At 38.7% G+C, this 27143-nt stretch overlaps 1 protein-coding gene across 1 annotated transcript in view; it reads left to right on the top strand.

The window, feature by feature from the left end:
* The window catches only part of ROCK1 (Rho associated coiled-coil containing protein kinase 1), a 79972-nt gene that overhangs the window by 30964 nt on the left and 21865 nt on the right, over positions 1-27143 (top strand). Inside the window, exons 5-19 of the mRNA XM_087960079.1 lie at positions 2633-2808; positions 4652-4736; positions 4932-5076; positions 7084-7222; positions 8187-8278; positions 9680-9839; positions 10969-11035; positions 11935-12023; positions 12450-12498; positions 13368-13503; positions 14532-14623; positions 16750-16996; positions 22150-22256; positions 23329-23479; positions 26892-27052. Coding sequence (XP_087816205.1) covers positions 2633-2808; positions 4652-4736; positions 4932-5076; positions 7084-7222; positions 8187-8278; positions 9680-9839; positions 10969-11035; positions 11935-12023; positions 12450-12498; positions 13368-13503; positions 14532-14623; positions 16750-16996; positions 22150-22256; positions 23329-23479; positions 26892-27052 — 1896 coding nt within the window. The remainder of the gene's footprint in view (positions 1-2632; positions 2809-4651; positions 4737-4931; positions 5077-7083; positions 7223-8186; positions 8279-9679; positions 9840-10968; positions 11036-11934; positions 12024-12449; positions 12499-13367; positions 13504-14531; positions 14624-16749; positions 16997-22149; positions 22257-23328; positions 23480-26891; positions 27053-27143) is intronic.

The following is a 27143-nucleotide window of genomic DNA, read 5'->3' as shown; positions in this document are numbered from 1 at the left end:
TGCATCCCCGGATATAGTGCATTGACCTCGGCGTTGGTGGGGCACTTCGTATTGGGAGACCTTCCACCACCATTGCTTTCCCTTCTCCCCATGCTGCCACGGTGTTTAGAGCAATGCCGTGGCATTTGGCGCAGCCACGCATGGCCAGCCAGGGCTTCTCCCTGCAACTGGAGCCTGGCGGAGACACTTGGCTTCAGGCGCTCCTGTCGCCGCCTTCCCTTCGCCTTCGAAGGCAAAGCCAATTCTTTTAAAAACAATGCCCTACTACCGGTATGACAAAGCCTCCCCTGCCCAAGAGGGCAGCCCAACCCCACGTGAGGAGGCGAATCTCCCGGGGCCACAGTGCAGGATCGGCCCACCCTGGGAGAAGTGCCCAGCCGCCATCCCTGCCTGGTGCCGGGCAGAGCGTGAAGAGCTTCACCTGGGGCACCCAGCGCAGCTGACAGGTGGGCCCTCCTGCCCGGTGGTGGAGCTCTCGCCAAGGCAGCGAGTGCCTCCCCGCTGGGCCCTCCGCTCATCTCGCCAGGACCGTGCCAGAGCCATGCGGATAGGGCAGAGCCGGGAAAGCGAGCCGCGGGTGTGCGCCCGCCTGCCAAGCGAAAGAGCCGGGCCGACCCGAGCTTGGCTTCCTTCCCAAGTCCCTCCAGCCGGAACCCGAAGGGGCCACGGAGAGGCTGCCCGAGGCAGTGATAGCACCCACCCATCCGTGGACAGGGAGGCGAGCGACAACAGTGCTGCTTCCCTGGCCGGTGGGTCCGGTGGAGAGAGCCCGAAGCCGCCCATCCTTTCCACCCTCGCCCAGCCCGTCCCCACGCATCAACAAATGCGCCGGCAGCTCCAAGAGATACAGCGGGATGGGCATCGGGCATCAGCGCTCACTCGGTGGGCCTCAGCTCGGAGGAAGATGTGGCACAGGCCGTCACCTTGCCTCCCTGTCCACGGATGGGTGGGCGCTATCACTGCCTCGGGCAGCCTCTCCTGGTCCAGGCCGCACAGCTCTGGTGCGGCCCTGGAGGGATGAGTGGAGGGCCCAGTGGGGAGGCGCTCGCTGCCTTGGTAAGAGCTCCGCCGCCAGACAGGAGGGCCCGCCTGTTAGCTGCGCTGGGCGCCCCAGGCAAAGCTCTTCATGCTCTGCCCGGCGCCAGGCAGGGGTGGGGGCGCCAGGAGCACCTGAAGCCGAGTGTCTCTGCTGGGCTCCGGTTGCAGGGAGGAGCCCTGGCTGGCCGTGCGTGGCTGTGCCAAATGCCACATGGCTGGGCCAAATGCCACGGCGTTGCTCCAAATGCCGCAGCAGCACGGGGAGAAGGGAAAGCAACAGTGGCGGAAGGTCTCCCGATACGAAGTGCCCCACCATCGCCGAGGTCAACATCCAAGCCGTCGCCGCCCGCCCGCCCGAAGATGCAAGTGGGGGGAATTAAGTCACCCCCAAAAAGACAGCCTAGCCGATTTTTCGGGGCTCAAAAAAAATAAGGCCCGCACTTATTTTGTGAGAAACACGGTATATTTGTACTTGAATAATTATTCATTCCAATAATTAAGATAACTTTAGTGCAAATATTTTGCAGTTGTAGTTTGAAAACAAAGATATAAACTGGTAATTATGCAAAATGCTAATTGATAAGTAATTATAAAAAATCATCTGTTTAATGTGTTTGTATGAGTCATTCTTCTTATGATTCTACAGAATTATGTAACAGAAGGTACAGTATTTGGCCTGGTTTAAAGTCATATCCCAATTTATTCAAGCAAAATACACATGAACATACAGCCCTGTTCATCTCTTTGTAGTTAAATTTTTTATAACAATGGTTTTTTTGTTTTATTCAAGTTAGAAAGTTATGCTTATCCAGTCTGGATCCAGATAGTATTTTAATTTAGGTTATCTATTAATATTTTGGTGTATTAAGTTAATATCTATGACTTTTGTTGCTGTGGTTAATTATGGACTTTCTTGGTTAAAATTGTAATCTGTGCAAAGGGAAGCGTTAATAAGTTGCATGTGAAAGATACAGTTATCTGAATGCAAAGTGTAGTTTGGATATCTCCTTCCGTATAGCAAGCTTATTTATTATGTGATAGTAATACCCAGTTCTTGCTTGCACATGCGCGCACACACATAAACATGCACAGTTCTCAACTTATAACCATTTGTTTAGTAGCCATTTGAAGTTACAACAGCACTGAAAAAAGAGACATTACAGTTTTTCACACTACAATTGCAATATACCCATGATCATGTGACTATAATTCAGACCCTTGGCAACTGGCATGCATTTATGACCATTGCAGTGTCCAGTGTCATGTGATACACTTTTCAAACTTCTGACAAGCCAAGTGAGACTAGATTCATTTCACAACAATATTAATAACTTAACAATTGCAGTGATTTACTTAACAACTGTAGCAAGAAATATTGTAAAATGGGGAAAAATTCACTTAACTCTCTTGCTTAGCAATGGAAATTTTGGGCTCAATTGTGGCTGTAAGATGGGGGCTACCTATCTATTAGTTTTTTATCACTTGATATATTATAAATATAAACTCTATTTACCTGTAACTTCCTTTTTAAAAAAGAAAATAGCAGTTGATAGGACTGCAGCACACAGTAATTCTAGTCTATTATCGTTCATAGTTATTTTATGCATTCCAAGATGATCGTTACCTTTATATGGTGATGGAATATATGCCTGGTGGGGATCTGGTAAATTTAATGAGCAACTACGATGTCCCTGAAAAATGGGCAAGATTTTATACAGCAGAAGTTGTTCTTGCATTAGATGCCATTCACTCCATGGGTTTTATTCACAGGTAAGTATCTTTTATATAGCCAATATTCTCAACATTTAAATTGAACTAAAAATAATAATATTTTGAAATTTTAATTTATAATACTACTGGACTATTTACAATGTCAAACTTGAGCAGATTGAAGATAATCAGCATAAAATTGTTTCATCCTTTCTCCAATACATTTATAAAAAGAATGAGTTGCTGTATGTAATTACCATGATAGATATGCTTTATTATAGTCAGTGAGTAATGAAATGACAGTTACAAATAAAAGTTAATAGTATATGCATAATGTTCAACGTTTAATAGATTACCATTCTTCATATATTGGTTAACAACTACTATAAAGTTAAGTAAATTATATTCCACAAAACATGAAGATAATATGTCCAGAAAAAAAGCAAAATAAGATTATTTTAGCATTATAGAGAATACAAATAAACTGATTCTCTTTATGTAATTTATACTTTTAATCTGCCTAATAGCTAGATTCATACTGATGGGTTACAAATTTGCTTAAACAAACAAAATAAAATAATTGAATAATAATTCAAAAATAATGTAAAGAAGTTATTACCTTAATATAACATATACATCTAAAATAAACCAACTATAAATATGCTTAATAAAATGTATTAATCACGTTAAAAACATATTAATATAGATTCCAGATTTTTCCCTGATGGCCTGCAACTGAGAAGTTATTCCCTATTCTAGTTGTATAGATGATGGCTTTTGTGCATGGTTACCATCATCTGGGCACATATATTAGAAAGGAGATTTTCCTTTAAGAGCAGTAATTTCCAATCTCGGCAATTTTCAGATGTAGGAACTTCAGCTCAAAATTCTCAGTCAGGGCTATAGTGACTGGGGAATTACTCGTATTTCATACACCTGAAAATAGTGTTTTAGAGGAACAGAACTCTAAACCATTCACAGCTTTATATTTCAACATGAAGACTAAACTGGGATTGAAAGTAGATGGCAAACAATACAGTTGATAAAATACTAATGTATAATTGTATTGGCCAGGAAACTGGATTCAGTTATGGACACAGACGAACCACCCAAAATAACTAAAACATCATGTACAAGTAGTCCTCAACTTACAACAATGAGGTGTTTAGTGACTGTTCAGAGTTACAGCAGATCCCAAACCTGTGACTTATGACATGGTTTTGAAGTTCTCATATCCAGTTCTCCCATTCTCATGGTTACATGACTGCATTTTTGACAGTTGGCAATCATCCTGCATTTACAGACAATTGTAGTGCTATCTGTTGCATGATTTGGATTAGCTGAAAAGGTAATGTAAAGTTACATATTTAACTAATTGAGTTCATATCCACTGTGCTGTCTTTCAAAATCAAAATCTTAGTGCCTCGCTATGGAACAGTTTTCATTTGTCTACACAAACATGTTCAATAATTACAAGAAGGGAAATGTATTCTGGAAATCTACTCTAATATATGCCAGCTCTTTCCCCCCTTTTAATTGTACTGCTGTTTATGCAATTTGCTGTACTGTGCACACATTACTGGCCAGTTATTCTTGATTTTAAAAGATTCAAGAAATAGATGGTGTGACAGATTTTGGGTATTAACCTTGTTGAATTTCTGGCATAAATAATACTGTAACTAAATGGAAAAATAAATTGAGTTATGTAAGTATAAAATGTTTGTCACAATTAAAGGAGAATTTGTTTCAGAAAGGAAAAGAAATGCAAATTCACTTACAATTCATAATTGACTCATTTTGCTAGCCATTGTTCATTTGTGTTCTTTATTTCGGATGAGGCTTAGTAATGTTCTTGCTTAATAAATAAAAGTTGACCTGATAATATTTCTTTTACTGTTTTCAGAGATGTAAAACCTGATAATATGCTGCTGGATAAATCTGGTCATTTAAAACTAGCAGATTTTGGTACCTGTATGAAAATGAATAAGGTTAGTAGATTAGTAGACTACTAATTAGCTTTTGGCTTGTGAAAAATCATGGTATTCTGAAAAATAGATATCAATGTGTGTTTAAATTCAAAATTTTAACTAGAGTTCATATTTAATTTCAAATTTAATTTTCCAAACAGATCTAAGCAATCATCTTGCTTCATATACTTTTAAACCATCTTTGCTTTTTTATAGGAAGGTATGGTACGATGTGATACAGCTGTTGGAACTCCGGATTATATATCCCCAGAAGTATTAAAATCACAAGGTGGTGATGGCTATTATGGACGAGAATGTGACTGGTGGTCAGTTGGTGTTTTTTTGTACGAAATGCTTGTGGGTGAGTATCAGAAAACTATTGTGTAAATTATTATCTTTTTCTTCTATTTTGTGTGTGTGTGTGTGTGTGTGTGTGTGTGTGTGTGTGTGTTCCAACATAACTCTGGAATGCCTCGAGCAATTTCAACCAAACTTGGACACCCCTAACACCCCTCGGTGTGTGTGTGTGTGTGTGTGTGTGTGTTCTCCCATGAGCTGTTCAGAACATCCAGTAGTGGGAGGTGCTTCAGTCTCTGCATTTGTAGGCTGGGCTTAATTTGTGGAACGCTCCTCCTCCTCCACGGGACTCCTCCTCAGTGTTCCCCAGTTTTTGCTCAGCCTCGTGAGAGATAGGCAGTACTTGTGATTCTTCCTTGACCGAAACAGGAAAAATTATTTCGTGGCCAGCAGGTTTGATAGTTAATCAGTTTGTCTCTAGCTTTCTATCCCAAATTGATCTCGCAGCCTGACCTCGCAGGTCTGATTAGGGGAAGCGCCGATTTGCGCCCCCAAAAACGGCAGGAGGGTTCGGCGCTGCTCCGCGCCACCTCTTTACAGCCAAATTCTCTACCCCTGCCAGTTTGATTGCCGCAGCGTTTCTCTCGTTTATTCTGTCAGCGGTGTGAGGCTTTCACTCCAAAACCGAGTCGTATCGCTCTTTCCCCTCTCCGAACGCCGTTTCGAAGTGGAGAACTTGAACTTGTGATAACTTCCACTTTTTCCCGCCGTTAGCTTAACAGAAAGAACTCCGGTGGCCATTTGCTTACAGGGTGGGAAGTTGCCGCTTTGAGGAGCGCGCCAAAAGTTTAACAGCTGGAGGCCATTTTGAGCTGTCAAAACCTCGTGGCTGTGCGCCTGCTTTTCATTCTCGAGCTGTGTGAGGTAGTTCTGCTTGGAGCAGCTTCAAGATTCTGGGAACTATTATACCCTCGTCTTGGCTTGTTTGCATTCGAGGCTATTTATTACGTTTCAAATCGTTGGCTTAACCCTCACAGCCTAATTACCTCAGCATAACTTTGCAGCATAACTCTGGAATGCCTGGGCCGCTGAAATGGAAAAGAATGAAGTATATCTATACTGTCAAATCACAGTACTTTTGACAGTGATAGTGTGCATTTTGGATTCAAGTTAAGATACAGCCTGTTTCTGCCTTAAAATGGCTTCTACTGTACAGCACAGTGGAGTTGCCATGATAACGGCTTCACAGTACTCCACAACGGGGGGCCCTCTGGTAAGGGGGATTGGTTCTTTTAAAAAAAAGAGTTTATAATTTGTATATTCTACTATTACTTTGATTCGACACTATAGATATAATTCATTCCTTTTCTTGTCTAATACAGGATTGGGATAAATAAATACCCGGACAACGCTGGGTTATCAGCTAGTTACATTATAAAATAAACTACCTTGGTTTTTTTATTGCCATCAATAATAATTTTAATTATTGTGTATCACAGTCCTATTAAAATTATTTGAATCAAATCTCATTGAGTTCTGTGATACTATTGTCTCTTTCTGTTTAGGATTTTTTTTTAAATTTCTGTGACTGTTGAATTTCATTTGCTGTTTATTTATCTGGGATTGCTATATCATTTGCAGTCCCTTGTGAGTAGCCAGAAAATATTTCTATTAGAAAGGTTTCAGAGCCAATTGTATCTTTAAAAAATATATACAGTATTTGAATCATCTGTTCTTTTGCCTGCTGTTATCCTTATCTTCCTCATTTTTTCTGCTACACCTGTTACCCCAATCTCTTTTTGCAGCTCTTAGAATGATAACATAAGTGGTTTCTATTGAAGTGGGCATGAGGTAATCTTTGGAAATACATGATTGCAAAATATCTTTTCCTTTTTGTGATTTTGATATGATAATGCTATTTGAGTTCTTAAAATAAGCATAAAAAGCCACTGCTTTTTCTGGCTGAATAGTATTGATATATTGCCAGGTTGTGCAATCTAGCCATCTTATTTTATTAGTTTTAACAATCAGTGATTTATAATTATTTATAATGTTTTATTTCTTGTTTTAGGGGATACACCTTTTTATGCAGATTCTTTGGTTGGAACATATAGTAAAATTATGAACCACAAGAATTCTCTTAGCTTCCCTGATGATAATGATATTTCTAAAGATGCAAAAAATCTTATTTGTGGCTTTCTAACAGACAGGTAATATATTTAGAATCGTATTATGGAAAAAACATTTTTAAATACTTATTATTTTTTAAAAAACTTAAAAATTAAATTATTAAATGAATTCTTCTTTTAAGGAGAATTATTCATCATCTTATTAAATATCAGCTATGTTCATGTAACATATCAAAAATTATTTTAACCACAGGTTTTTGAAGACATTAAAGTCAGTGCTATTTCTTATTTTGTTTTCTTTCTTTGAGGTACTTGTTCATATTTCTGTCAATTGGATAGAGTTTTGAATATAATAGAAAACTATGTTCTTCATGTATTTACACTAAATCATAATAATATCACTATATTACCAACAAATGAGCGTCAAACAAGGAGTATCGTTTTAAAACAATTCATAATAAAATTACTACAGATATTGTTATTCTACACGCCGTTCAGCTTTCTGGGCAAGATCTTAAAAGATTTTTCCTCTGGATATCCTGTCTTGAGTTTTTGTACTTTAGACCTGTAACATTGTTATTAATTTTTCCTGACCCTCCCCCAAACTTTATCCCCTGCTCTGATTCTTAAAATATAGCAGAATTTTTTCTAATAATTTGAAAGATTTGAAAAGAAATGTTTTATAGCTATGACATGCTCAGTCAAATGCTGATATAAGTAATGATGTATGATTACTGATTACCTGGAAACATGGTTTCAACTAACGTCAAATAAAAAGTTTTTGGAGGATTTGTATAATTCTATAGAAGCATTTGCAATTCCTGTAATATCAGATAAATGTTTCTAATAGCAAATATTCTTTTTATTACTGAGAATGGGGGAAACTTTTCCATTCTATATTTACAGCAAAGAAACTGCTATGGTTGAAATAAATGATCTCTTTGTTTTAAAATGGGCTTTGAGTTCATATTTCATTTGTTTACAAATTATTTTCATGTGTATGCAGCATGTGTAGTATAATTTAAAAATTATTTCACTTTTACAGGGAAGTTAGATTAGGAAGAAATGGTGTGGAAGAAATCAAGCGACATCCATTTTTCAAAAATGATCAGTGGTCTTGGGAAAATCTTAGAGACAGTAAGTAATTTACTGTATAAAATCATATTTTCTTGTAATATAATTTTAATGTGTTATAATGTTGAAGGAATGTAATTTTCTACATAACAGATAAAGAAAAACAGTTGCTGACCTGCTTATTCAAAAGGCCAACACTCACACAACATTCACAAGATTCACACTGTTTCACTCCAGAAAGTTTATGTACATCCAATGAGATTTTACATACTTTCTGTCTTCCTCTTCAATTTCTAAATGTTTTCCAAATATTTGTTTCTTCATTTATCATATTTCTGAACCTCCATCTCCTTCAAAGAGAGACTTGTGGGGTACTGTGATATGGGGTATTGTGGGCTGCTATTGAGGAAACATAATCTTAGCTGAGCTGGGCATCTAAAATTTGTTGTGTAGTTCTTTAAAACAGTGGCTTCCAATCTTTTGGGCACTGGGGACCAGTTCTGTGGAGAAAGTTATTTCTGCAGACGGGAGGGATGTGGTTTTGCGTGCTGCTTGCATTCCACGGATGGGGCTTCGCTTGCTTGTGTGGCTCAGTTGCTGACATGTTGCGGACCGGTGCCCATCCACAGACTGCGGGTTGGGGACCTCTGCTTTAAAATATACAAAAAATATATAAGTACTTGTCATAACAAACCCTATGAAATGGTTAAAATATTTTAAAACCACAGCTTAAATATCTTTTATTTATTAAACAGAATCCATCTGAAATACTTGATTCAGGATAACAATTTCTAACCTCATGATTAATATTAAGTCAAATTATCAATTTCATAAAATTGTTTTGATTTTTATTTACCAATTATTACAAAATAATTTTTAACCATTCTGAGTTTTTCCTTTGATTTTCTATTATCCCAAAGGTTGTAGTACCTTGCAGTATTATAATTACAATGGAAACATTTAGTATTTTGAGATAACTGGATAAAATGAGTAATTGTGACTATTTTATACAATAATATATGACATTTATAATTTATTTTTAATTTAATTAACAAAGCTCTTTAATTAATAAAACAGTAGTAAAATATTTTATGTTTTATAGAAAATACCACTATTATATATGAAAACAATTGCTTTGATAAGTCAGTTTATAATAATTTTCCTGTCACAGGAAAATTCTAAAATATTAGAAATATTTGGCAGAATTGAGACACTCAGATCATCAATTTGTTATGAGCTACTCTGGAACAATTTGTGCCTCTCAATGTTACATAATTTTTAAAAACTTTTAAAGTTTCTTGGGGATTTACGCACATACTGCTCAAAATACAATAAAGATTTCAGTGTTGTATGATCGTAAAACAACTTAATTTTTTCATATCAGCTTCATTACATTTATACCTGTTAATACACACATTTTTATACAATTATTAATCTTTGTTCTTTTGGGGGGGTTTTGGGTAGCCGTAGCACCTGTTGTACCTGATTTAAGTAGTGATATTGACACTAGTAACTTTGATGATCTGGAGGAAGACAAAGGTGAAGAAGAAACATTTCCTATACCAAAAGCTTTTGTTGGCAACCAGCTACCTTTTGTAGGATTTACTTATTATAATAATCATCAGTAAGTATATATAGATTTAATATATTGGCTTGTCTGTAAAAGTCATGAGAATATTTATAACAGGAATATAGTAAATATAACTTAATTATTATTGCAGTCATTAAAATTGCCTTGTGTTAGCCTATTGGTGTTGGAAACATCATATTGCAGCTGTATTTAGTTTAGAGGGTTATCATCCATTCTGTAGAGTTTATTTTGGCTTCTGGTAACCTGACTGCATTTTACTTGGTGTGTGTATCTTCCATTAAATAAGCCAGAATATTCAGGTAATAATTGCTTTTATATTGCAAAATACACCTACAGGGATCAAAGTTATGTTTGGGAAATGCAACAAAATCAAATAAGGAAAGATTTTTTTTTTTTTAAAGAAGGCATCTCTTTATTTGGAAAAATCAAGTTGCATGTGTTTAGTAATGCTTGGAATGATCTCTGATTCACTTCAGAAGAATATTTGGAGCACAGATGTAGCACTGTCTGCACTCTAAAGCACCTGTATTTTTTCATGAAATTATGCAGCAACTATAGAGGGCATCCATATTTAAGAATTTAAGAAAACATGAGGACAACACATTTCCCAGGTTCACAAATAAGTATATTAAAACATGAATATATTACTATAAAATCAATAGTATGCTTTTTAGAAACAGCTCAATCATACATTACCTGTAATAGTAATAGCATCAATATATTACTTTAAGCCAGGATATTGTCACTGGTATAAAATATAAAAGGCTTCAATCTTAAAGTGCACAGTACAGAAATTATGAATAAATAAATTGAAAACAACAATGGAAGAGAGCTTTGGTCTTTTGAATGTTATATAGTGAACGTAGTCTAGTTCTAGTATAAATAATGGTAGAAAAACAACAACAACACACATACACATAGCTACAAAGAAGACTTTATGATTAGTATAATAATAATATAGGACAAAGACATTTTTCATTGATTGCTGCCAGTCTCTATATAGTAAATTGAATTTTCTGAGCCTCATAGTAAATAAAATTCGAAGGTTTCTTTAAGTTTTGGAAAAATAAAGGCAATTTTTTTATTAAGGATGTTCTGTTTCCCTTTTTCAAAATATATTTCTTTTTGTGTCTTTCTAAAACTTTTAAAATTGTGTTTATAGGTATTTATCCACCTGCACACCTAATTCGAATGACAACAGAACAAGTACCAACGTAGATAAAAACTTGGTATATTTATTTATTTTTTAAATTGTCATTGGTTAAATGTATTCCATAATTTGTTTACGTTCTGAGAAATGACCTATTTTAAATTAGATATAATTATATAATATAACTTAAATAATAAAAAATGAAATTGAAATATTAAAATTGGATACTTAAATTGTGGTTTTGTTTTGTTTTGTTTTACATAAATATTATAATTTGGCTAAACTAAAATTCATTTTCTTTAATAAGTACCATAAATTGAAATATGTTGAATGAAGTTTACTCTATTACTGTGGAATAAAGACTTAAAGTAATATTTTTCATATTTGATATACAATAGGTGTAGCATTTTAATATCATTTTGCAACTCCAAAATATTATTGGATATTTTAAAGAAAAACACATACTTTGGCTGTTTCATATATTTTAAATAAATAATAGGAAAAATTGAAATGTGATGTTTTGTATCTCTGTATGCTAGGGGCAAAAGACAATTTTATTCTCAATCTATTTCTTTACATAGTTTAAGATACTAACTTCACAATTCCGTGTTCCAATGAAAGGCATTACAATGACTTCTTAAAAATTAAATATAAATATTCATTTTTATAATTAAACGCAAAAAAATCCAATGGATTTTTGTCATCTTAATGAAAAATTATAGGAAATGAGAGGCAATGTAGAGAAAATCATTATTTTGGCATATCTAAAGACAAAGTTTGAGTCTTTTTTCCCCTTTTCATTAAAATCAGTGCTAACCTGCACTCTGTGCTTTTGAAAATTAATTAGATGTGTTTATTCTTTACCAAGACTTTTTAATATGCAAGTATCAGAAAACCAATGCAAAAAGGTTGTGCTTTACATATTTAACTAGTTTTATAAAAGTATAACATAATTCATGTTGTATTTTGTACTTATAGCTAGAATCTTTGCAAAAAAATATTTATCTGCTTGAAGAACAGCTCCATAATGAAATGCAGCTAAAAGATGAAATGGAACAAAAATTCAGGTAATATGTTTCATTTTGTTCAGAATGTCATAGTTTTTATGAAATATCACTTGTATGATAATAGCATTCAACACGTTCATGTATGTCAGCAAACATGCAATCGCTGTGAGGAATTTGGCAAACTACAGATTGTATTTTTGTCATTTCTTATTCCCATTGGAATTACTGACTTTAGATGTATTTAAGAACAATAATTTTGAAAACAATATTGTAAAAATGATTTATGATAGCACAGACATTTTCCTAACTGATATTAAGAAGAAGGATATTAAAAAAGTTTGTGGAATTTTGGTGGCATTAGCATTTTTGGTATTAAAATTTTAATGGTTCAATATGTATTTGATGTTTTGGCTATATTGATCAGCTACATATAAACTATTTTGTCTTAAAGGAGGTAATAAAATTCAGCTCTTATATTCTTTATAGAACATCAAATATTAAACTAGACAAGATAATGAAGGAACTAGATGAAGAGGTAAGTGTTTGAATTTTTAGTTGGAAATTTACACAATTTTACATTATACTTAGAATAGATAAGAAGAGATTGCTAATACAGTGGTCTTCAACTCGTCTGGCACCAGGGGCTGGTTTCGGAAGAAAAAATATCTTCCATGGACCGGGCAGGGGGAGTGCAGTGCTTTCGCGAACAACCTAGACCTCATGCATGTGCAGATAAAGCTTCGTTTGCATGCTCACCACTTGTGTGGCCTGGTTCCATGGCCTGGGGGTTTAACAAAAACATATTGGCCTAAATTAGACCATCTATCAAGACACGAATGGGCCTTGATTTTTCCTAGGCTTGTACATTCAACTTCCCTCTTATCCTCCACAATCAATTTAGTATACATGTATAGAAATAGCTAGTTTTAAAAAGTCTTCTAAATGCTGGTTTAAAGATGTTTTATTTTAAACAAAATGTAATTTACAGTAGGTTAGTAATGCAAAAAAGGCTATTTTCAACATGATGGAATATTGGGTGTGATTCTCACAGCCCCCAGAATGTGAGAGCCAACATTTCATTTGTGGATTTACATGGATTTTAAGGTGCAAATTGGGCACTTTAAGCCTTATTCAGACTTAAGATACTCACTGTAGCATTTAATTTCTAATCGCCCTTCAGAACTCCTTTTCTGATACATTTTCAAAGTGTACAGAGTTATTATATAAAAACTAATATTCAATTGCCTATATATCAGTTTATTATATTTTAAAATAGCAAATGTATTTCATTGTATTTTATTTATTGTAAGAATATTTTGATTAAAATAATTGCAGTTCTGTATTGCAAATATTCAGATGAATGCTTAGCTGTACAGTTTTATTGCTAAATATGATAACTTACAGGGAAATCAGAGAAAAAATTTGGAATCAACAGTTACTCAAGTAGAGAAGGAAAAGATGCTCTTGCAACATAGAATTACTGAATATCAAAGAAAAGCTGAACAGGAGAATGAAAAACGTCGAAATGCAGAAAATGAAGGTAAGCTGTATTGTGTAGTCATGGTTGATATATAATGCATCCACATTTCTTTACTTAGGCATGATTAAATTTTGTCTTACCAGTACTGGTAGTAAGCAAGACATTTGTTAAGTGAGTTTTGTGAGTTTTGCTCCATTTTATGTCCTTTATTACTACTCTTGTTAATTGAAACACTGCAATTCTTAAGTTAGTAACACAGTTGTAAAGTGAATCTGACTTCCCCATTGACTTTGCTTGTCAAAAGGTTGCAGAAGGAAATAATGTGACCCTGAGATACCGCAATCATGAATTCATGCCAGTTGCTAAGCATCCGAATTTTGATCACATGACCATTAGGATGCTGCAATGGTTGTAAGTGTGAAAAATGGTCATGTCACACTTTTTCAGTGCCGTTATAACTTCTAACAGTCACCGAATGAATTGTTTTAAGTCAAGGACTACATGTATATACCCTAATCTTAGGCTCCCTCCCACCAAATTTCAGCAATATCAATGATGTCACATGCAACATACCCTCCAATTTCTACCCTGGTGCTGAGATGTCCTGTTCTCTATTTTCTTCCCCATTCTCTGAGCATTGGGTTACAGTCATTTGGAGCCCTTCAGTACTGTCTTTCTTAGAGTTTTCCTGCTCATCTTCTGATGTATTTCTTTGCCCCCCTTCCTTCTTATCACTTCCTTTCTTGTTATAAGGCTTACTGTTTTGAGTTTAGTTCTGGGTATTGATCTTTTACCCCTCCATGGTTAATTTAAAGTCTGCCAGATGACTTGAGTAAGATGTCTTTGAACCACATTCTTCTCAATCTTTGTGAGGTAAAGTGTATCTTTTACAAAAGCCTTTTAGTAGATAATATATCCTTGTCCAAAAATCCATGGTTTTGTGGATGACATGATTCCTTGGACTAGCGTTTCATCTCCAGAATCCTCTGTTCTCTCTTCAGGCCACGATTATCAATAGAAAGTATGAATGAAATTTACCTAGAAATATTATGAAAATGTATGCTTAAAATGTTTTTCTTTGCTTTTAGTGTCAACATTAAAAGATCAGCTGGAAGACTTAAAAAAAATTAGTCAACACTCACATATTACAAATGAAAAAATTACACAGTTGCAAAAGCAGGTAAATAATTTTGCACATATTAATTCCCCCCACTTTCATACTGCTGCCTTTCATGAAAGCCCTAAAGATTTAGAAACAGTAGTGGAAGCTTGGAACCAACTTCCAGCAGAGGTAGTGGATCAGTCATCAGTAGTTTAAATATGCTTGGAATAAACATATGCCTATTGTCTGACAAAAATAAATAAAAAATAAAAAAACTGAAAGGCAGACTCGATGGACCACTAGGTCATTTTCTGCCATCAGTTTAATATGTTTCTATTTCCATGAAACCCTAGACCTTATGATTTTATAAAGATATTAGTTTGTTATGATTGTTTTAATGATTTTAATGATTAATTATTCCTAAACAGTTGTTTTTCTATTTTGTTCTTCTGTTATTATACTATGGTTTTAACTTGTCCCATGTGTTACATTGAGTTGCTTGATGTTTAAATGGCCTAATAAATACAGTGCATTCAGACCCTCCCTTCACTTTTGTCAGGTTCGTTATGCTGCAGCCTGATTGTACTGTTGTTGAAATACATTTTTCTCATTAATCTACACTCACTACCGCATAGTGATAAAGTGAAAGCAGAATTTTAGAAATGTCTGTAAATTTATTAAAAAGAAAAAACTGAAATATTACATTGGCATAAGTATTCAGATCCTTTGCAACAACACTTGAAATTTAGCTCTGGTGCTTCCCATTTCTCTTCATTGTTGCTGACATGTTTCTACCTTGATTGGAGTCAACCTATGATAAATTAAATTGATTGGACATTATTTGAAAAGACACACACTATAGAAGGCCTCACAGGTGACAATGCATATTGTACCAGAGCAAAAGTCATGAGGTCAAAGGAATTGCCTGAAGAGTTCAGATACAAGATTATTGCAAGGCACAGATCTGGGAAAGGCTGCAATAAAATTTCTGCTGCATTGAAGGTTCTTAAGAGCATAGTGGCTTCCATAATTCTCAAATGGAAGAAATTTGATACAAACCAGCACTCTTCCAAGAGCTGGTTGCCCAGTCAAACTGAGCAATTGGGGGAGAAGGGCCTTAGTAAGAGAGGTGACCAAGAACCTGATGGGCTGAGCGCCAGAGATCTTATGAGGAGATGGGATAGAGTTCCAGAAGGACAGCCATCACTGCAGCCCTCCACCGATCTAGGCTTTACGGCAGAGTGGCTAGATGGAATCCTCTCCTCAGTGCAAAATACATGAAAAACCACTTGGAGTTTGCAAAAGAGCACCTGAAGGACTCTCATACTGTGAGGAACAAGATTCTCTGGTCTGATGAAACCAAGATTGAAATGTTTGGCCTCAGTTCTAAATGTTCTGTCTGGAGGAAACCAGGCACCATTCATCACCTGTCCGATATCTTCCTAACAGTGAAGCATGGTGGTGGCAGCCATCATGCTGTGTAGGGAGTTTTTCAATGGCAGGGACTGGGAGACTGGTCAGGTTTGAGAGAAAGATGAATGGAGCAAAGCACATGGATATCCTCAATGAAAGCCTGTTCCACAATGCTCAGGAACTCAGACTGGGCCAAAGATTCACTTTCTAACATGACAATTATCAATGAAGACAACAATCAAGGGAACACAGTAGTAGTTTAGGAACAACTCTGTGAATGTCCTGGAGTGGCCCAGCCATAGCCCTGACAGACTCTATTGAACAACTCTGGAGGAACCTGAAAGTGGCTGTCCACCAATGGTCACCATCCAACCTGACAGAGCTTGAGAGGATTTGCAAGGAAGAATGGCAGAAAATCCCCTAATCCAGGTGTGCCAAGATGGTTGCATCATACTCAAAAAGACTTGAGGCTGTAGTTGCTGCCAAAGATGTTTCAACAAAGTACCAAGTGAAAGGTCTGAATACCAATGTTTCAGTTTTTTATTTTTAATAAATTTACAAACATTTCACTTTGTCATTATAGGGTAGTGAGTGTAGATTAATGAGAAAAAAAAATGATTTTCAACAACTGTGGAATCAGGCGGCAGCATAACAAAATTGACAAAAGCGAAAGGGGTCTGAATACTTTCTGAATGCACTGTAACTAAATCTTTCTTTTTAGGGTAGTATGAGCCAATGCTCAATTTAGACTAATCTCCAATTTTTCCCCCCTAACTCCATTGCTCACACAGCTTGAAGAGGCCAATGATTTGCTGAGAACAGAGTCAGATACTGCAGCAAGACTAAGGAAAAGTCATACAGAAATGAGCAAGTCAATAAGTCAATTTGAATCATTAAATAGGGAGTTGCAGGAGAGATGCAGAATTCTGGAAAACACAAAATTGCAGGTGGAAAAGGATTGTTTCCAGCTACAAGGAGCCCTGGAAGTAGAACGAAGAGATAGGAGTCATGGATCAGAAATTATTGGAGAACTACAAGGTAATAATTTTATCATAGTGTAAAAATAAAATGTAAAGTTTTTTTTCTTATAGCTTGGAATATAAATAACAATTTTGGACCGAGTTACATTTATGAATGGTGAAACATAAATATAAATGCTCTTATATAAAAGTAAACATTGCATACTTTATGTAAAACTAAGGATTTGTGGTAGCTGTTCCATTTCATTCATTCATTCATACGTACATACATACATACATACATACATACATACATACATACATACATACATATATATATATATATATATATATATATATATATATGGATGGCCTTCAGCTTTGTTCGGGTATTTTCCCACGTCATAGTAGTGGTGCTTTTAAAGTTGTAGCAACGTTTCAGCAGAATCTCATCTGCCATCATCAGGCTTCTGTATTGTGTCCATCTGTGAATCAGACTTTTACAGTGGTTTCAGATTTAAATTTGGGGCAGCCTATTGCTGTGCCAGAATGGTTTTTTCTTCATCCTGATTGGTTGGGAGTCTTGGTCTGTGTTTATTGGTCTCGGAGTTTGCTGTGTTCTGCTTGATTGGTGTCTCTAATACCTTCTGTCTGTTTTTGGCTCTTTTTGTATCTTGATTGGCTGGCAGCATTGTGTTACTTTATTGGAGGCCTTTAGTGCAGCTTGGCTTCGGGTAAATGGACGGCTATCATTAGTTAGGAAGCTGGGTTTCATCTGGGTGCCTGGTTGGGATGTGTTTGAGCTGGAGGTATCAGGGGGGATCTGTTTGTGCCCAGGTGTTTGCCTGGCTTGTGGTGTGGAGATTTTTTTGTTTGTGAGTGCAGGCTTCCAAATGATTGACAGCCTGGTGGAATCATCTCTTCTGTTCATGCTTTCTGGTCTTTTTTCAATCTCTATGGCTTCTCTGATGATTCTGTGAATAGGGTTTTCTATAGTGGCTAGGGTTTTGGTGCCATTGAAGTTGATGCTATGACCTGTGGCTTCCATGTGTTGGACTAGTGAGGAAGTGTGTTCCAGCTTTTTGACTGCATTTTTGTGTTCATCCAGGCGGGTGCTTATTCTTCTATTGGTCTGTCCAATGTATGTGGCCGGGCATGATGCACAGGGGACTTCGTATATGCCTTGGTTTTCCAGGTCAATTTTGTCTTTGGGGTTTCTGAGGATGGCTGCTATTTTTCTGTCTGTTTTGAAGGCAGTCTTGATGTGGTGTCTGTATAGTATCTTACTAATTTTGTCTGTAGTGCCTCTTATGTAGGGCAGGACAGCTGTTCCATGGGTCTGTTCATCTTCTGGGTCTCTATTATGTCTCAGTGTGTTTTTGTGGATCAAGTTGGTGATTTTGCTTTTGTGGAAGCCGTTGGCTGTCAGTACTTTAGTCAGGGTGCATAGTTCAGTCTTAATGTGTGTCTTGTCTGCCAGGCGTTTGGTTCTAGTAATTAGTGTTTTAGCCACGGAGTTTATCTGTGCTGGGTGGTGGTGGGATTGGGCGTTGAGGTAGCGGTTGGTGTGTGTTTTCTTCTGGTATATGGTGTGTCCTAGTGTGCCATCTGTTTTTTTGTAGATTAGTACATCTAGGAATGGTAGTTGTTTGTTTGTTTCTGTTTCCATGGTGAACTTGATTTTGGGGTGTGCGCTGTTTAGGTGTGTTAGGAAATTGTTTAGGTTTTCTTGTCCATGGGGCCAAATCACGAATGTGTCATCGATGTATCTTAACCATAGTTTGAGTTTGAGGATGGCATTGGCCAGGGCTCTGGATTCGAATTCTTCCATGAACAGGTTTGCAATGACAGGTGACAGTGGTGATCCCATGGGAGCTCCTTCTATTTGTTTGTATCTTTGTCCTTTGTATATGAAATATGTGTTGGTTAAGCAGTGTTCTGTTAGTTCCATGAGGTGGTTAGCTGGTTGGTATTTATTTTTGATGATTTCAAGGGTCTCTTTTATCGGGACTTGAGTGAATAGTGAAACCACGTCAAAACTTACAAGCAGATCTTCTTGCTCCACGTGTAGATCTTTGATCATTTCCAAGAAGTGGTATGAGTTTTTTACATGAGAAGCTGCTGTTTCAGCATGGGGCTGTAGCTCTTTTGCTAGGTGTTTAGCTAGGTTTTGTAGTGGTGCTCCTCTGGAGCTGACTATGGGTCTGAGAGGTATGCCTTCTTTGTGTATTTTTGGGAGGCCGTATAGTTTGGGGCATCTGGAAGATTTCTCTCTGGGTATGATCGTGTGTTGGATCTGAAGGCCATACATGTAAGTACCCGCGAAAACTTAAGAAAACATACATACATACATACATACATACATACATACATACATACATATATATATATATATATATATTTGTTTTCTTAAGTTTTTGCGGGTACTTACAGATGAACACTATACAGAAGCCTGATGATGGCAGATGAGATTCTGCCGAAACGTTGCTACAACTTTAAAAGCACAACTACTATGACGTGGGAAAATACCCAAACAAAGCTGAATGCCACACACACACACACACACACACACACACACACACACACACACATATATACACACACATATATATTCTTAAGTTTTCGCGGGTACTTACATGTATGGTATTCAACTTTGTTCGGGTATTTTCCCACGTCATTATAGTTGTGCTTTTAAAGTTGTAGCAACATTTTGGCAGAATCTCATCTGCCATCATCAGGCTTCTGTATTGTGTTCGTCTGTGAGTCAGACTTTTACAGACAATGTTGGTATAATGGGCTGTGTGATGGCCTTGTGAGTTTTATATCTCCACAACAAAACTCACAAGGCCATTACACAGGCCATTATACCAACATCAATTCCATCAACCAATCAAGAGGCAGCAGCGCAGCCAACCAGCCCAGCACACCAGCCCTCACCACCAGTATTTATAGAGAGATGGCAGCTCCGATCACACACTGCTTGCACTGGCACGAAGCTGAAAGCACCAGCCTGAGGATGGCAAGTGGGACCTCGCTGAAACGTCGCCAAGATATTCTTAATCTTACACGGGAAAAGACCCGAACACACCTAGACCTACATACATACATACATATATATATATGCCATACATGTAAGTACCCGCGAAAACTTAAGAAAACAAATATATATGTATGTATGTATGTATGTATGTTTGTATGTTTGTGTGTGTGTGTGTGTGTGTGTGTGTGTATGTATATATATGTATATATTTGTTTTCTGAGGTTCTCGCGGGTATTTGTATGTGGATCTTTGGTTATTCGGGTTTTCTCCCACGTAAGATTGGAAGTATCTAGGCAACGTTTCGATGAAGTCTCATTCATCATCTTCAGGCTTCTGTCTTCAGCTCTGTGCTTCTCAGAGTGATGTGAGCTTGCAGCTGCTTCTTCCTTTTAACTGCTAGTGGGGGTGTGACTTGATTGGGTGGGGGCTTGGCTGTGTTCTGATTGGGTGGGGGTGTGTTCTCCCTGCCCCACCACATACATTGGACAAACTAACAGAAGAATAAGTGCATGCGTTGAAGAACATAAGAACTCAGTCAAAAAAGAAGAACCGACCTCTTCCCTGGTCCAACACCTCAAAGCCACAGGACATGAGATTGACTTTAAAAATACCAGAACTATCGCCAAAACCGAACACTTCAACAACAGAATAATCAGAGAAGCCATAGAGATAGAAAAACGCCCACACAGCATGAATAAAAGAGATGCCACCTCCCGCTTACCAGCCATTTGGAAACCCGCCCTCATGAACAGACGAGTACTTAACATGATGAATGACACCAGACCCACACCCACGAGGGCCACACAAGATGCCACCACCACACTTCCACGTAAAAAGCAGACTCACACCCACACAGAAGATGAGACACGACCACAGACCAGAAGCCGCACTGCAGCTGCATCACTACCCACTTCAAACCCCTCTGAGCCATACATGAAGCGAACTGACCCCCACCATGAAGATGCAGCACGACCACGAACTCAAGCCAAACAGCAAGATCACAGCTCACCAGCTCAAATCCCCAGTAACTAAGACCAACCTGAGCACAACCAAGCCCCCACCTGAACAGAACACACCTCCAGCCAATCAGAACATGGCCAACCCCCAACCAATCAGAAAACAGCCAAACCCCAACCAATGAGAACACACCCCCACCCAATCAGAACACAGCCAAGCCCCCACCCAATCAAGTCACACCCCCACTAGTAGTTAAAAGGAAGAAGCAGCTGCAAGCTCACATCACTCTGAGAAGCACAGAGCTGAAGACAGAAGCCTGAAGATGATGAATGAGACTTCATCGAAACGTTGCCTAGATACTTCCAATCTTACGCGGGAGAAAACCCGAATAACCAAAGATCCACATATGTATATATGTATATATGTGTGTGTGTGTGTGTGTGTGTGTGTGTGTGTATATGTGTGTATATATATGAGAATATAATATATAATATAATATATTGTGTTTGTTGTGTTGTGTTATGTTATATAATATTATGTTATATATTTCACAACATAAAAAGAATGTTCACAAAAAATAGTATTTCCACAAATAATGATCATAGTGTGAGAATAAAATATTTTCTCTCTTATTCTGCCTTAATTATTCTTGGTTCTCTTTATCTTGTGCAAATAGTTAAGAAAATCTACTTTTGAACAGGATTTAAATCTTATGATTTTATTTTTTACAGCTATTAAATATTCATCATAAATACTGTTTACTGAGGGTGAACAATAGATGGTGGGTTAAAATAGTTTTCTGAGGAATGTATAGGTCACTTAATGTCTTTCCCAAAAAGCCTTTTACTTGTGCTACTCTACAAATGTGTTGGGAAATTTGTGGACATAATCTATCTGCATCAGTAAATATAAATTCTTCAAATCAATAAAGACTAGCATTTTTTTGCAAAGGTGAATATTCCATATCTGCCATTTTAATTAAATGTGGTCACTTAGCCTTTCTTGCATACACTTCCTTTTCAATTTATTTGCATAGTTGTGTACCCATATGAAAATACACATTTTCAGTTTAATTAATACTTTAATGAAAGTTGAACACATAGATCTAAGACTTTAAATATACTTTATTTTCTTAATGAATTATCTTTGATATATGTGAAGAGTTTATGTAGGTAAACAATTCTTGTCCATCTGGAGTCATAGATACAGTTAAATATATTTAATTAATTCTGTAGCTCGGATTACATCTTTACAAGAAGAAATCAAAGGTGTGAAAAACAATCTTGAGCGAGTAGAAGAAGAAAGAAAAAAGGCTCAAGACATGCTCAATCACTCTGAAAAGGTAAGTAATGAGGCACAAACAAAGTCTTATGTATCTTGGAATAAAATCATTACATATTTAGAATAACAAATATATAAGCCTTGTGCAGGCCAAAACTGGGTGTCACAGGGACGGGCCTGCCCCTCTGAACCTCCCTTTTGGCTGGTGAAGTGCAGAGTGGAGGGACATAGGCAGGACAAATCTTGCAGAGCCTCTGCGGTTGTTCATAAGTTCACAGTTCACAACTGCCATGATGCTGCGACATTCATAGTTTCAAAGGAAGTTCATAAACACTAGGGGGTGCTTATTATGTAACTTTGAACATTCGCTAAGAGAACCCTCGTAATTCAGTGATTACCTGTATTCTTTTTAAGTAACTCATATCAACTGCATTCAATTTAAAGTTATGTTTCTGTTGACATGCCTAAGCTTCACTTTAATTTAAAATGGGCAGAAACAGGCTCTTACAACTATTTTACTTCTTTTGAAGGGTGATCCTGATCTATATTTTAGCTCTTTTATAATTGAACCCACATCCTTGCTTCTCTGCATCTCCTCTTACTCTCACACATGCATTTTCCCCATTTTCTTCCATATTGTTTACCATTTATGCATCTTACATTTCAGTTCATAGTTTTCCATATGTCACAGTCATCACTCAGTGACCCTATACATATTGACTTCTTTTATTCACCAAGGCTTCTTTATTTAGCAATCTAGAGATAGTGTATGATACATTATCAGCTTTAACTTATCTGTGCCAAATGCAATATTACCTAATAACAGTAAGGATAACCTTGGTCCCTTTGACATATTTTGGTTAATGTACCATAAGTAAAACCAACACATAGTTTTTACTCCAATTACATTTCACTCTATGCAGGCTAGGGTTTAGAAGCTATCATTCAAGTTACCGTAGTATATTATTGCCAATATCCCACAGGCATTTTACTGATACATACACAGGATCTAGGATATGAACATCAAACAAAAAGGTATGTAGGAAGAAGAAAGGTACTGAAAAATATAATAAAATATGAATACATGTCATATTTAGTATATCTGACACCATTTTATACAAAATATCTTGCAGGAGAAGAATAACTTAGAAATAGATCTAAACTACAAACTTAAAATGGTACAACAACGTTTAGAGCAAGAAATAAACGAACACAATATAAACAAAGCTCGGTTAACTGACAAGCATCAATCAATAGAAGAGGCCAAATCTGTTGCTATGTATGGTAAGTTTTTAAAGAATAAGCAAAGTTAATATATAATTAGTGTTGATATATTTCTCTTTAAATATTTGGTTGCATATTCCTTTCTATTTATCTAGCCTCCTTGGCAACCATGTAATTTGCTATCTTTCTTTTGGGATTCCCCCCCCCCAAAAAAAAAAATCCCCTATTTGGCCTAAAGATCTTTGGTTTTCTGATGATTTTCCACTTGAGACTAAGCTGTCTAACCTGCATGCTTTTGGGGGCTTGCTGTAAATTATACTTTGGGAAATTTCCTTTAGGAAATGGGATATTGTGGGTGACAAGTTGACTTTCAATATGATTCATCATAGTTCTGGAAATACAGTAGATTTCTACAGAATATTAATCTATTATTGCAGGAAAGTCTTTTTTTACTAGAAACGTGCTTGATATAATGACATTGGAGTTGGAGGGAAGAGATGTTGCTTAGGGAATGATTAGATGAGAGGACATAGCCCACATCTATATAAAGGGCAGAGAAAGAAACTGGGAAAGGAACCTTCTTACCTTCTCAGAATATAAAAGAGACAGCAGAATATTTGTGCCATCATATTGAAAAGATTCTGTTAATGTAGTCTTACATGTCTGGTCTTGTTTCCTATTTGCCTACCTGGGAAAACTGATACCTGCTGAGATGTGGGGTACTTATTTTATACTGTGTTTCTCCAACAATACGGCCTCTCCCAATAGGAAGTCCCAGCATGTTTTATACGCATAAAATTAAATTAAGCCCCTCCCCCAAATTAAGGCCTATATTAAACATGCAAAATGGAGGGAAATGGCGGGGGGGGGGCTTGCCGTTAGGAAGTACATTTATTGCATACCTGGATATGGTGCTGCCTGCGTTGACTTCGGCATTGGTGGGGCACTTTGTATCGGGAGACCTTCTACCACCATTGCTTTCTCTTCTCCCCATGCTGCTGTGGCGTTTACAGCAACGCCATGGCGTTTAGTGCAGCCACGGCGTTTAGCACAGCCACGCGCGGCCAGTCAGGGCTCCTCCCTGCAACCGGAGCCCGGCGGAGACACTCGGCTTCAGGCGCTCCTGTCGCCGCCTTTCCTTCGCCTTCGAAGGCAAAGCCAATTCTTTTAAAAATGATGGCCTACTACTGGTACGACAAAGCCTCCCCTGCCCGAGAGGGCAGCCCAACCCCATGTGGGGAGGCGAATCTCCCGGGGCCACAGCACAGGATCGGCCCACCCCGGGAGAAGTGCCCAGCCACCATCTCTGCCTGGCACAGGGCAGAGTGCGAAGAGCTTTGCCTGGGGTGCCCAGTGCAGCTGACAGGTGGGCCCTCCTGCCCGGTGGCGGAGCTCTCGCCAAGGCAGCGAGTGCCTCCTCGCCGGCCCCTCCCTCATCCTGCCAGGGCCGCTCCAGGGCCGTGCGGGCTGGGCAGAGCTGGGAAAGCGAGCCGCAGGTGTGTGCCCGCCTGCCAAGCAAAAGAGCCTGGCCGACCCGAGCTTGGCTTCCTTCCCAAGTCCCTCCAGCCCGAACCTGAAGGGGCCACCGGGAGAGGCTGCCCGAGGTAGTGATAACGCCCACCCGTCCGCGGACAGGGAGGCAAGGCGACAGCAGCGCTGCTTCCCTGGCCGGCAGGTCCGGCGGAGAGAGCCCGAAGCCACCCATCCTTTCCTCCCTTCTCCCAGCCCGTCCCTGTCCCCACGCATCTCCAAATGCTCCAGCAGCTCCAAACGCTGCAGCGGCACGGGCATCAGGCAGAGGCGCTCACTCGGGACTCAGCTTGAAGGAGGAGACGGTGCAGACCGTCACCTTGCCTCCCTGTCCATGGGTGGGTGGGCGCTATCACTGCCTCGGCGGCCTCTCCCGGTGGCCCCTTCGGGTTTGGGCTGGAGGGACTTGGGATGGAAGCCAAGCTTGGGTCGGCCTGGTTCTTTCGCTTGTCAGGCAGGCGCGCACCCATGGCTCGCTTGCCCAGCTCTGCCCAGCCCGCACGGCTCTGGCGCGGTCCTGCCCAGCCCGCACGGCTCTGGCGCGGTCCTGGTGAGATGAGCGGAGGGCCCAGCAGGGAGGCTCTCTCTGCCTTGGCGAGAGCTCCGCCGCTGGGCAGGAGAGTCCACCTGTCAGCTGCGCTGGGCGCCCCAGGCAAAGCTCTTCATGCTCTGCCCGGCGCCAGGCAGGGATGGCGGCTGGGTGCTTCTCCCGGGGTGGGCTTATCCTGCGCTGTGGCCCTGGGAGATTCGCCTCCCCACATGGGGTTGGTCTGCCCTCTTGGGCAGGGGAGGCTTTGTCGTACCAGTAGTAGGGCGTCATTTTTAAAAGAATTAGCTTTGCCTTTGAAGGCGAAGGGAAGGCGGCGACAGGAGCGCCTGAAGCCGAGTGTCTTCGCCGGGCTCTGGTTGCAGGGAGGAGCCCTGACTGGCGGCGTGTGGCTGTGCCAAACGCCGCAGCGTTGCTCTAAACACCGCAGTAGCACAGGGAGAAGACAAAGCAACGGTGGCGGAAGGTCTCCCGATACGAAGTGCCCCACCAACGCCGAGGTCAACATCCAAGCCATCGCCGCCCGCCTGCCCAAGGATGCAAGGGGGGGAATTAAGTCACCCCCGAAAAGATGGCAGCCGTTTTTTCGGGGGTCAAAAAAAAAAGGCCCAGCCTTATTTTGTGAGAAACACGGTATTATTTAATTACGAAAAAAATCTAGGTACCCGTCTCTGTTTCTCATATTGTATGTAATCTACATGAATTAGATATATCATTATATTACAGGTAACAATTCTAGGAGATTTTTACCGTATATATTAATATAGCTTCCCCAAATGCTTAATATTTTCTCTTGCCCCTCAGTAGGATATTTGAAAGATCTCATAAACACATTCTTTTTTGCTTTCTTAATGTACATTACAGGTAATTCTCACTTAGCAATCACTTATTCATTAACTCTTCAAAGTCATGATGATGTTGAAAATGTTATAACTGATCTTCTAAGTCAGGATTCTCCAAGCTTGGCAACTTTGAGGCTTGTGGACTTCAACTCCCAGAACTCCTCAGCCAGAAGCTGCCTGAGGAATTCTGGGAGTTGAAGTCCACAAGCCTCAAAGTTGCCAAGTTTGGAGACCCCTGTTCTAAGTGATGGCTATATTCCTATACTCTACATGATCATAATTTGGGCGGTTGGTAACCAGTGCACATTTATGACAGTTGCAGTGTTCCATGGTCCATGATTGCCATTTGTGATCTTCACAGCCAGCTTCCAACAAGAAAAGTGGGAAGCTGGCAGAAAATCACAAACTCTAGTCACTGACATCACATTTAATGACCCACAGTTATTTGTTTAACAATTGAGCCAGAAATGAACTGATGTGGCTTCAGCTTAGCTACACATTCGTAGTAAGTGAGGACTACCTATAATTTTTGTTGTCTCTCTTTTTCTCATAGAAATTGAAAAAAAGGTAAAGGAAGAACGAGCAGCAAGAGAGAAGGCAGAAAATAGAATAGTTCAGATTGAAAAACGATGTTCCATGTTAGACTTTGATCTGAAGCAATCACAACAGAAGATTGAGCACCTTACTGAACAGAAAGAGAGACTGGAAGATGAGGTAAGACAGTAATTTCTATACTCATATGAACATTCCTTTTAGGCATACATGAAAAATTACTTTGTTTCTATGAACCAAAAAAATCTGTGTG

The sequence above is a fragment of the Notechis scutatus genome, chromosome 3, assembly GCF_049901735.1.
Source record: "Notechis scutatus isolate UNSWTSFEM ecotype Mainland chromosome 3, rNotScu1.2, whole genome shotgun sequence".
NCBI classification, from domain to species: Eukaryota; Metazoa; Chordata; class Lepidosauria; order Squamata; family Elapidae; genus Notechis; species Notechis scutatus.
This window is presented reverse-complemented; position numbering and strand designations above follow the sequence as displayed.